Source organism: Rhinatrema bivittatum, chromosome 5 (genome assembly GCF_901001135.1).
Source record: "Rhinatrema bivittatum chromosome 5, aRhiBiv1.1, whole genome shotgun sequence".
Classification (NCBI taxonomy): Eukaryota; Metazoa; Chordata; class Amphibia; order Gymnophiona; family Rhinatrematidae; genus Rhinatrema; species Rhinatrema bivittatum.
Window position 1 is genome coordinate 19,820,278 of NC_042619.1, and position 12,362 is coordinate 19,832,639.

Consider the following 12,362-nt stretch of genomic DNA (forward strand, 5'->3'; position numbering starts at 1 on the left):
AGTGAGCCGGTCAAAATTGGAAGAAAAAAAAAACAACTTCTTGAAGCAGCTTCTGCCTTCAGTAATGGCTCCTGCTAATTTTTTTTTTAATTTAAGGAAAAGAAATGTGCATAAAATGCTAGACCAAAATGGATTTCAAATATTTTATTTTTCAAGATAGAATGTCAAGGTGTAAAATAATTGAAAATAAAGTTTCCAGTTGCCCAATGAGCTCATTTCCACCAATGGAGGTTGCCCTCTATCTGTGCACATGGGTAGCAACATCTCCCTTGCCCTGCGCGGAAAAGCCGCAGCAATCTGCCAGGCCACAGGCGAAGGCAGGGTCAGACTATCATTTCACTTTGTGCTGCCTTGCAGACTTTATTCATTCTTACCAAGAACAGGAAAAAAAAACAAAACATCAAAAGGCCAAGGGAGCATAAATTATCCTGGAAAAGGTTTATTAATGAATCTATACATCATTCCAAGCTGCTTTGCAAAACACAACAAGACCATATTTTTTTTTCTGCCCACAATATTCATTCTTCTTCTTCTTCTTTAAACTGCTGCTTTCTCCGGTGTTTCCACTTTCTCAGAAAAGGAGGTGGGGGAGTCATCAAATGCTGTTCTGAAGAGAGCTTATTGCAGCACAGTCTGTCGGCTATCACAAATCCTGTACCAGCTTTACTGCGGGAGGGACATGAGATCAGTGCCACAAGGGGGAGGATGCAACATACAGGGGCAGCTAGGACTCGTCTCCCTTATGACACTGTAGTACCGAAAAGGCAAGCTCTTCAGCCTAAGGAAGCCGATGTACCCTGAAAGTAGACCTGGCCATGGCAAGATAGCAACTTTGACTCTTGGGCACGAGGAGACTCGGGACCATCAGCTTGGCACTAATAAGTGACCAAGTCCATACCAATATTAAACCAAAAGTAGCAGCCAGAGTAATAAGCAAGGTTGTGCCGGAGGAGTATTCTGTTTGGCAAAGGGAAACTGCAAAAAAAATGTATTTTCTCATCCAGCAGGGAAGCTGCTGGCATTCACCGCGGTACTCAGAGTCGTGGTTTAGGGCACTGCTGCACCTCCGTGCTTTCTAACCACTAGACCTGGGCATACCCCCAAAGCTTTTATAAGTACTGTAAAATCACATCTCTGGCCCGTGGGTAGATGAATAGAAAGGAGGGTCCAAGCCAACACTGTGTGCCAGTACAGCCAGCGACCCTATAGCTCACACAGATATCCAACAGCAGAGTCCGGCGTTTTGCTACTCCACTAAGCAGATGAAACCAGATGAGCAACATGAAGAAACAGTACAGACTGTGCCACAATCCCCCCTTCAGGTCTTGTTGCAAGAATGCTGCAGCCCCCCCTTTCCCCTCTCCTGCCACTGCAACAAAGGCCACAGCATGCAAACATCTTCTGCAAGTGAACAAAGAGGTAAGCACAAGGTTCTCCACACATGCGCCTCAACTTTACAGCAGATGGATGCAGACTGACACTGATCAGTACTAGGGAATACATTTTAAGTGTCTCAACCCACTTGTGCACAGGCTGAAGTCTGGAAGGCAACATCCTTGTGTTTTGGTCTTCAAGACTCCTGCCACAGTGCAGTCAAGCCTTTTATATCAGGGTGACTGGAAAGTGCCATCGCAACAAACTGCAAATGTTGCATTTTTGGAAATTTTGACCATTGCCCGCTCTTGCTTTCGGTCTGCATGCTACTGCAATTCGCTCTCGTTTTGGCAGTTTTAAGAGTGTGTGTGTGTGTGTGTGCTCTGCATTCGGCGAGAATGAAAACCTCAAGTAGAAGGTGGTTTCTCAGTCTTGTTCCGGCTGAGATTAAACATACGACCTGAGCTAGGAGAGGATAGGCCTTTCTGGGCATTTTAGGCTGAGAACCTGCACAACATGGGGAGTGGCAGGGAGGGGTGGGGGTGGGGGTTTAAAGTCCTACCATCCAATACCACCCGCAACACAAAACCATTTGGACCCCGACCAAACCTGCAGGATTAAACTTCTGGTTAAAAACACTAAACAAAAAGAGGCAGCAGGATAAGGTATAGTTAGTCTCAAATCAAAACAAATGCTACAAATAAAAAAAGAACAAAAAACCCCAAGCATATGCCAGCCATAGTGAAGTTCAAAGGTGCAGCAGCTGTATTGGTCCTGTAGGGAAGGGGATTCTTTGCACGCTGCACTGCTTTTTCTTGGACCGGTGTAAGAACTGTCCCAAGATGTTGCACTTACATGAACGCCACCCTCTTCTACACACATTACACGTCTGAAGAGGGGAACCTGCTCCCCATCCTGTGACCCTTCTTAGGCTGCAAGGAATGCACACAATGGGGGCTAAGTTCCAGCAACCAAGACCCAACCTCAGATCCCTCCGCCGGATACATCCACAGGAAGCAAGGTCACCCACTCCATCCGGTCAATGCATTTTCTGAGGCCAGGCACCACCTCTGTGTGTTCATGTACCACGCAGCAGCCTTAAAACCAAGTGTCTGAGACCCAGCCCTGCTCCTTCCAGAAAGGATGCCAAAGCTACGTAACACCAGGCTGCAGCATTCGGGCTGAAAGGCAACCCCAAAATGAGCCCAGCCTCTATGCCATTTGTTTTGTTGTAAACTGAAGGATAAAAACCACTTCCACACATTTGTAAATTAGGAATTTCAAGTGCATCGGCCCTAATATTCTTGTGGGGGAACTTCATGGAAAGAAGCAGCTTGTGGAAGGGGACACTGAAACCCTTCTTGAGAAAATAAATCTTTTTAAAGCATAGTTGTTGCACGGAGAATGCACACACAAAAAACATCTCACACCTAGTTCTTGTGCCTTGTAAAAACGTAAAGCCCATCTATTACACCACTCCCCCCAACCCAAAAAAACCCCTCTCTCCCAAACTGTGTGAGGAAACAGCTCATCGGCTTAAACTGAAGAAAAATTAAAATACATAAAACGAGAACGGAGGAGCTAAATCTTTAAGGAAAACCTATTCCTTTCTGTCAAACTGCTCTGAAGTGGGGAGGGTCAGGCCTTGTAGTGGAGAGAGGGGTGGGGAGTGGGGTTGGGGGGGAGGGAGGGGCTCTGTAGTCCTCCAACTGGTTTCCACCCTGCCTGCAAATCTGCAAAGCGTTCTCAATGCAATGTGCTTCTCTTTCCATTTCTTTAGGGCAAGAGCAGCCGATGACCTGAATCCAGGAGAGGGACCGGCCTCGGAGACTTCCAGCACAAAGGCTGCTGCCTCTCTCAGGACATTTCTAGCCAATTGACAACTTCGCTTTTTTTTTTTTTTTGGAGAAACTAGTTCTACGGTATTTTGCGAACCGACATCGAGTTTTTTTTTTTGCTGTTCGGCTGTGGGGGTTCGATGAAGTGGATATGACTACATCACAGTGGCCTCTGGTGCAATTTATTTGCAATGGAACTTCAGTGCTGCGGGACGCCGGGACACTAACAGGCAGGAAACACACTGCAAAGGCAAGAAAACACAGGGAACATGTCACATTAATGCCACGGACATTTTAAAGGTACACTTTCTTTTCCAGAACAGGGTTGATGCTTCTATGTGGCTATTCAGTGGCTTCTCAGTTAAAGTGGATCTCTGAGGACAGCACGAGGGGTGTGGGTTTTGTATGTGAGGCTGGTCCAGTTACTGCAGAGTAAACCAGGGCCACATTTACAACTCCTCTTCCTGCAATCCCCTCCTATCCCTCCCTGGCCTCTTCCTAGGTGCTCCCCTCCTCTCCCCCAGTAGCATCAGGAAGAAGAAAATCAGCACAGGCCCTGAGAGCCCAAAGGCCCTGCGATGACCCCTCTTCCTGCTGCATGAGCTTCCTGTTACGTATGAACCCATGGGAGGGGTAGGGCTGCCACAGGGCCTGAGAGCCTACAATAGAAAATTAGCTTGCGGCCTGTGGACCGCCAAACACTCACGGGTGCTATATATATGCCTTATGCCTTCTCCTCTACTGCCAATTCCTGACTCCATGCTTCCCACCTGGATGCACCGTATGCTTGAATAAACTTCCTGACTCCGTGCGTCATGCTCCCTTCTCTTGCCTTATTTAAATCCCATTTAAAAGCCCACCTTTTTGAGGCTACTTTCAAATCTTAACCCCTGATTATCCCTCTTACAGACTTATTAATTTTTAACTATTTTTCTTAATAAAATACAATTCCCAAAGTCTCTTTTATCCTGCATGTCTATCTTCATTAGATTGCAAGCTCTGAGCAGGGACGGTCTCTTACATGCTTTGTACAGTGCTGTATATGCTGAGTAGCGCTACAGAAGTGATTAGTAGTAGTGATATTTTCTGTTATGTGCATGACATCACCTACATCCCCCCCTGCCAGCAAGCTTGAAGCTCTGGGCTGACACCAGTGGCAAGACCACATGACACCTTCAAAATCTGGCACTGTAGGTAGTTCCCTATGTGGAAATCCAGGTCCGAATAAAGCCATCAAGACTCTGGACGATTCTCGGAGCAGGCGTCTTTAGACAAGGTATTCCTACTGTCCGATGTCAACCCTTAGAAAGAATGCACCTGGATTTTGCATTCCCATCACAGAACCTTTTATAGAAGAGGCAGTGAGGATCACAGAGAAGAGTTGGGATGAAGCAGGAAGACCCGGATAGGAGGGCAAATTTGGCTCCCTGGCCAGGTTTCTGTGCAACCTTAGCCTCTCTGCCCATCCACATTCTGGTATTCTTCTCCGGCTGTCTCCCAGCTCTTTGGGAAAATCAGGATCTGAGACGGCTGCCTGGATGGTAGACTTACGATCTCAGAGGGGCTCCTGCTCCAGCAGGTTTCCTCTGCTCCTCTGGGCTCCAACGCCTCTTTTGGGCTCAGCTCCCTCAGAAGAGGTTGTAAACTGGACCTGTACTGCAAAACACATCCTGGCAACCAGGCAAGAAGCCTGCGACTTTTCCTTTTAACTGTGCTCTCCTTGACTTCCGCTATTATCTCAAGGCATAGCTTCCCCCACACCTTCCCAATTCTTTACGACACATTTACAGGCTTTCACATGCTCTCCTAGATTTCATTTCCTTTAGTGTTTAATAATTGATTTGTTGTATTTTAATGCCGATGTCCTCTGCCTAGGCTTTTTGTGCAAAGAGCGAGTTACAAACAAAAAAAAAAAAAATGTATTAGCGCTGATGAGATACCAGAAGGACACTAGACCTTGACTAGTAAGCCATGTTAGAAAGATGAGCCCTTCAATTGCCCTCAGGTCCATCTTTGTTCATGTCCCGGGTCAGAATTGTGCTGCAGAGCTTTCATACCCTGCTGCATAGAAGACTGGCTCAGGAAATTCCTAAGATGCCGAGCTGGCACTGCATAGTATCTTGCTGACTGACTGTCGCTGATTCGGGGAAAGAATGGATCCTGAGCTTGGTGGTCTGCTTTCAGGGCCTGCTGCAAAGCCGCCCCTGCAGGAGAGAGAGCCTCATCCGTTACACAGTGCTGACACCGTAGCCAGGTTCTGGGGGTCCCGTTCACTAGAATCTAGAGGGAGCCACAGTTTTGTGGCCCCAGGCAGAAGGCTGGTCAAGAGTTGGGAGGAAACTCCTGGGTAACTGTGATAAAAGGTTCCTGGTGCCATAGCCCAGTAGAGGTTGATTCAGATTGCACAGGAGCCCCGACCTTGGGACAAATTTAGATGGGGAGCCCCACTGGGGATAGAGAAATACCTACAGTTCCTGAATGTAATCTGCTTTGAAAGTGTCAAAAAGCGGAAAATAAATCAAATTAAAAAAAAAAAAAAAAAATCAGAGGGGGCTCGTCTTGCCCCAGCTGTGATGCAGAATGGGGGGGCCCACCCCAACCACTCAGGATTCTGTTTCACCCCACAATGGTCCCGGCCTAAATGCTACTTAATAATCAGAAGAGGGTGTTTCTTAATTAAAATATTTCCATTCTGCCCACAACAGACCAGCTGTGCTCAGCGGATTACATCAAACACACGGCCATGAAACACACAGGGTTCATAGGGGACCAGCAAAACCAAAACTGGACCAAACGAGGCCAGGGAACTGTCACGCTTTGGAGACAGAAGATGGGCGCGTCTCATCCTGTTTCACTAAAGTGGGGAGCAGGAGGCAGCTGCTAACCATAGGCCGGTTACTCCGCTCCCCCGTTAAAGACAGCAGGATACCAGATCGAAGGCCGCACGCAAGAGGTCTGAGGGCCCGTCTGCAGGGACATGAGAAGCACTTGTGCAGCACAGCACGGCTTGTTCAAACAGTAGTAGCTTTCGCTGTATAACATGTGGAACGTGTTTGATTTTTTTTTTTTTTGCTTGCCCCGAGGCAGGATTTATTCCAAAACAGCAGCCACTGTCGGGCGATGGACTTTGACAAAGCAAGTTTTGCATATAAAACTTTCTAGTGCAATGGAAGGTTTTCTTGCACTTAATTAAAACAGGTTTGGGATTCTGCACAGCAACAGGAGCCGTCTCAGGGCACTTTATGAGGAGAGCTTTAAAATCCTTTACGCTGCACCCAGCAGGTGACTGTTTACACTTTAGATACTTTCTGTGTACAATTTTTAAAGCCTTTAGATTTTTGGACAATACTGCACTTTAAGAAACCATCTTCAGTATAATCCTTAAAAAAAAAAAAGCTGTGGATGTTAATCGATTCTTTTTCAAAAAGTATTTGTTCTGTGAAAGACGGACAGTGAAATGCTAAGAGAAATTAGGGAAGCTAACCAAATTGGTAGTGCGGTAATAATGGGAGACTTCAATTACCCCAATATTTATTTATTTATTTATTTATTTATTTATTTATTTAACAGTTTTATAAACCGACCTTCATAGTAAATAACCATATCGGATCGGTTTACAATTAACAAGAATAAAACTGGGGTAACTATTCAAGTAAACGAAAGATAAACAGTAGGTAGGAATGAGTCAAAGTTACAATCAACAGGGAAGAGAACTTGGAAGCTTGCAACAAGCTGGAAAGAAGATAAGGCAGGAAATAAATATGAAGTGATACCATATGAAGTGATACAATATTGACTGGGTAAATGTAACATCAGGACATGCTAGAGAGATAAAAGTTCCTGGATGGAATAAATGACATTTTTATAGAGCAATTGGTTCAGGAACCGACAAGAGAGGGAGCAATTTTAGATCTAATTCTCAGTGGAGCACAGGATTTGGTGAGAGAGGTAACGGTGGTGGGGCCGCTTGGCAATAGTGATCATAATATGATCAAATTTGAATTAATAACTGGAAAGGGGACAGTAAGCAAATCCATGGCTCTAGTGCTAAACTTTCAAAAGGGAAACTTTGATAAAATGAGAAAAATAGTTAGAAAAAAACTGAAAGAAGCATCCAGAAAGGTAAAAAGTGTGCAAGAGGCATGGTCATTGTTAAAAAAAAAAATACCATCCTAGCAGCACAGTCCAGATGTATTCCACACATTAAGAAAGGTGGAAGGAAGGCAAAACGATTACCGGCATGGTTAAAAGGGGAGGTGAAAGAAGCTATTTTAGCAAAAAGATCTTCATTCAAAAATTGGAAGAAGGATCCAACTGAACAAAAATAGGATAATACATTTAACTTGCCAAAGCTTATGCAAGACATTGATAAGACAGGCTAAGAGAGAATTTGAAAAGAAGTTGGCCTTAGAGGCAAAAACACAGTAAAAACTTCTAAAAATATATCCGAAGCAGAAAGCCTGTGAGGGAGTCAGTTGGACCGTTAGATGATCAAGGGGTTAAAGGGGCACTTAGAGAAGATAAGGCCATCGCAGAAAGATTAAACGATTTCTTTGCTTCAGTGTTTACTGAAGAGGATGTTGGGGAGATATCCGTTCTGGAGAAGGTTTTCATGGGTAATGATTCAGATGGACTTAACCAAATCACGGTGAACCTAGAAGATGTGGTAGGACTGATTGACAAACTGAAGAGTAGTAAATCACCTGGACTGGGTGGTATACACCCCAGAGTTCTAAAGGAACTAAAAAATGAAATTTCAGATCTATTAGTAAAAATTTGTAACCTAACATTAAAATCATCCTTTGTACGTGAAGACTGGAGGATAGCAAATGTAACCCCAATATTTAAAAAGGGCTCCAGGGGCGATCCAGGAAACTACAGACCAGTTAGCCTGACTTCAGTGCCAGGAAAAATAGTGGAAAGTGTTCTAAAGATGAAAATCACAAAACATATAGAAAGACATGGTTTAATGGAACATAGTCAACATGGATTTACCCAGGGCAAGTCTTGCCTCACAAATCTGCTTCAATTTTTTGAAGGAGTTAATAAACATGTGGATAAAAGTGAACCGGTAGATGTAGTGTGTTTGGATTTTCAGAAGGCGTTGACAAAGTTCCTCATGAGAGGCTTCTAGGAAAAGTAAAAAGTCATGGGATAGGTGGCAATGTCCTTTCGTGGATTACAAACTGGCTAAAAGACAGGAAACAGAGAGTAAGATTAAATGGACAATTTTCTCAGTGGAAGGGAGTGGGCAGTGGAGTGCCTCAGGGATCTGTATTGGGACCCTTACTTTTCAATATATTTATAAATTATCTGGAAAGGAATACGATGAGTGAGGTAATCAAATTTGCAGATGATAGAAAATTGTTCAGAGTAGTTAAATCACAAGCAGATTGTGATAAATTGCAGGAAGACCTTGTGAGACTAGAAAATTGGGCATCCAAAAGGCAGATGAAATTTAATGTGAATAAGTGCAAGGTGATGCATATAGGGAGAAATAACCCATGCTATAGTTACACACTGTTAGGTTCCATATTAGGAGCTACAACCCAAGAAAGAGATCTAGGTGTCACAGTGGATAACACATTGAAATCATCGGTTCACTGTGCTGCGGCAGTCAAAAAACAAACTGAATGTTGGGAATTATTAGAAAGGGAATGGTGAATAAAACAGAAAATGTCATTATGCCTCTGTATTGCTCCATGGTGAGACCGCACCTTGAATACTGTGTACAATTCTGGTCGCCGCATCTCAAAAAAGATATGGTTGCGATGCGAGAAGGTACAGAGAAGGGCAACCAAAATGATAAGGGGAATGGAACAGCTCCCCTATGAGGAAAGACTAAAGAGGTTAGGACTTTTCAGCTTGGAGAAGAGATGGCTGAGGGGGGGGGATATGATCGAGGTGTTTAAAATCAGGAGAGGTCTGGAACGGGTAGATCTGAATCGGTTGTTTACTCTTTCAGATAATAGAAGGACTAGGGGGCACTCCATGAAGTTAGCATGGGGCACATTTAAAACTAATCGGAGAAGGTTCTTTTTCACTCAACACACAATTAAACTCTGGAATTTGTTGCCAGAGGATGTGGTTAGTGCAGTTAATGTAGCTGGGTTTAAAAAAGGATTGGATAAGTTCTTGGAGGAGAAGTCCATTACCTGCTATTAAGTTCACTTAGAGAATAGCCACTGCCATTAGCAATGGTTACATGGAATAGACTTAGTTTTTGGGTACTTGCCAGGTTCTTATGGCCTGGTTTGGCCACTGTTGGAAACAGGATGCTGGGCTTGATGGACCCTTGGTCCTACCCAGTATGGCATGTTCTTATGTTCTTATATCTGCACTATGGCAGCAGATGGATTATATGTAAAAAGAGTTGGTACCAAAAGGGGGATGGTGCCTCCTGCTTCTTGGTACTTTCAGCTCAAATCAGAACCAAGGCTGGAATCTGGTGCCATGAGCATTCATTTGTAAATACCCAGGGATCTTTGCCCTATTTTATATTCCTCCCTTTTACCCTTAGTCTGGTTGTTGCAGCACTGGTTCTAGGCCAGGGGTTATGCAAACCCAGCAATCATGGCCCTTGAATCTGGCCACCAGGTGTCACCCCTAAGCAATGACCATGGCTCGCTCTTCCCCCAAGGGCTGTGAATGCTACCTTTGCAGGATCCCCAGCTGACGGAGTGGAAAGCTCGACCAGGGGACCTTCCGCATGGCAATGCACAGCACTTGCCATATGAGCCATCAGACTGGCCCATAATGCAACACTTATCTAGCATGGGAGGAGCCACTTTGCTGAGCTGCAACATCACCGAGGACATATTCTGCCTTTCATTTCAGTTGGCCTTTCTAAAAACCGCTAAAACTTATGTGCAGGGTTCACAACATACATGCTGTTATCTGCATTAAAAAGGGACGTTCCTGGGGAACTGCACACAAATAGAATCTCATTGTCAAATCTCCCTGCATATTTCCCACCCCATCCCCTGTAGAAAAAGGGTTGAAAATCCACAGGGACTTTTGTGCCCTTTTCTTACCTGTGGAAGCACATTTGCCAAGAAAAGCTACGCACGCAGTTTTTCCTTTTAAAACTGCCCACTAGGGTCTACAGGCACAGCATTGCCGGTGCTACTTAAAATTGACGCTTGAAGGGTTAATTTAAAAGTACAGATTATCATCTTTGGCATCCCATTTGCAATTTTATCCAGACAGACAGACCCACGGCCAGTGAGAAAGATCTAACCAGCCCTCTTCCCCTGCACATGCTCACCACTGGAATCCACCAACTGGCTCTGTAAACTTGTGACGAATTAAGAACGTTGCAACAGCTTCAGCGACCTGATGGGGAAAACAAGGAAGAAGGGCTTTTACCAGGTGGAGGATGAGACTGATTCACAGTTCCCTACAGGAAAGCAAAAGTCCTGTGCAGAGAAACAGTGCAACTGGCACGTGGGCGGGATGCGCCAGGAAAGGGCCCGCAGCAGGGGAAGGCAGTCACATGTCAGGTTAGCAAGGCCCGACCCTTCCGCTGAGAAGTGCACAGGAGGAAAAGAAACCAACAGCTTCTATTTCACCCCCCCCCCCCAACAAACTGAATGCAGGCTGATGAGAACAGCTGTCACCTCCTTTGGAGCAGTATTAAGAAAGGGCGGATTTCTTCTGAAAGACTTCGGCAGCAGCAAAAGTATCTATCCAACAGGTTACACCAGCTCATCCATCCCACGGGGCTCTTGGCTAATGGTGGCCAATGGAAAGGGGAGTGTCACGCAGCCACTTCTGGGAGGTTTCGTTTCTTTTACTCAACGCACAATTAAACTCTGGAATTTGTTGCCAGAGGATGTGGTTAGTGTAGTTAGTGTAGCTGGGTTCAAAAAAGGATTGGATAAGTTCTTGGAGGAGAAGTCCATTACCTGCTATTAAGTTCACTTAGAGAATAGCCACTGCCATTAGCAATGGTAACATGGAATAGACTTAGTTTTTGGGTACTTGCCAGGTTCTTATGGCCTGGATTGGCCACTGTTGGAAACAGGATGCTGGGCTTGATGGACCCTTGGTCTGACCCAGTATGGCATTTTCTTATGTTTTAAGTGGCTTCGGTGGAAATCTCCTCTCTTGCCTGAGCCAGCTCACATTAAAAAGAAAAACAAAACAAAACGTGGGACCATAGCAGGCTTCCAACTCACTTTATCTGGGGCATCTTCGTGGACAGCATGGCCACACTGCGGAAGCACTTGCATCTGAAACTTGCCTAGAACAGAGCACAAAATCAGAAGACTTCTTTTAGAGTAAAATCCTTGCTGTATTTTCAGCATCTGACACCGAAGTTGGGAGCACAAATAGTGGAGGCAGATAAGGTCCACCCGGCTCTGTTCCTCTGTACCCATCTAACTGTGCCGGCGATGTGCGGTCCTTCCCCCACCCTCTAAGGTCCCTTGGTCTGTATCCCAAGTATCCCTGAATTTTGCCTCTGCTTTAACTCTTACCACCCTCTGTAAGAAGTCTCTTCCGAGTATCTACCACTCCCCTCAGTGATTCCAAGCTTCATACACCATTTGGGAGGGAAAAAGCTTGCAATCACCAAACAGGAAACAGGCCGGGGATCGTCGCCTGTACTGACCTTAAGGCTAGCAGTGGGTATCACTAGTACGAAGATGAGGTACAGTACCCTTTGCACAGGAATCTGATGGAACCCCCCACCCGCAATAGTAATCCCAGAGATCACATCCACAAAAAAAGTTAAAATCACCAAAATGTTGCACAGCCTGCACTATAAGGCTTACTTATGTATGAGATAAATATGTACTCTCTACAAGAAAGGGGAAATATGATGAAACCATTCAAATATCTAGCAGAAGTACCAGAAGGACAGAGAATGAGAGGCTCAAGGATAGTGCTGCCACCTGAACCTTGATGGAATTGAGGGACAGACCCTTCTGAAGTCCATCTTGCAGGAAATCCAAAACGATAGGGATCTTAGCGGCATGTGGATTGGTGCTGTGGGTGTCGCACCAGGCTTCAAATACTCTTCAGATCCTTATATATGTCAGTGATGTGGAGAACTTGCGTGCTCGGAGGAGGGTATCTATTACCGGCCCCGAGTATCCTCTTTTCTTCAGTCTAGCCCTCTCAATGGCCAGACCGTAAGAGAGAATG

At 45.1% G+C, this 12,362-nt stretch overlaps 1 protein-coding gene across 2 annotated transcripts in view; it reads right to left on the reverse strand.

Moving 5' to 3' along the window:
- Positions 1–423: 423 nt before the first annotated feature.
- Positions 424–12,362, reverse strand: part of PPME1 (protein phosphatase methylesterase 1) — a 95,025-nt gene continuing 83,086 nt past the window's right edge. For both annotated transcript variants that reach the window (XM_029602103.1, XM_029602104.1), the window contains exons 12-14: positions 11,393–11,457; positions 10,480–10,547; positions 424–3,454 (exon numbers count right to left, since the gene is read on the reverse strand). In XM_029602103.1, coding sequence (XP_029457963.1) covers positions 3,436–3,454; positions 10,480–10,547; positions 11,393–11,457 — 152 coding nt within the window. In that variant the 3' untranslated portion in view covers positions 424–3,435. The remainder of the gene's footprint in view (positions 3,455–10,479; positions 10,548–11,392; positions 11,458–12,362) is intronic.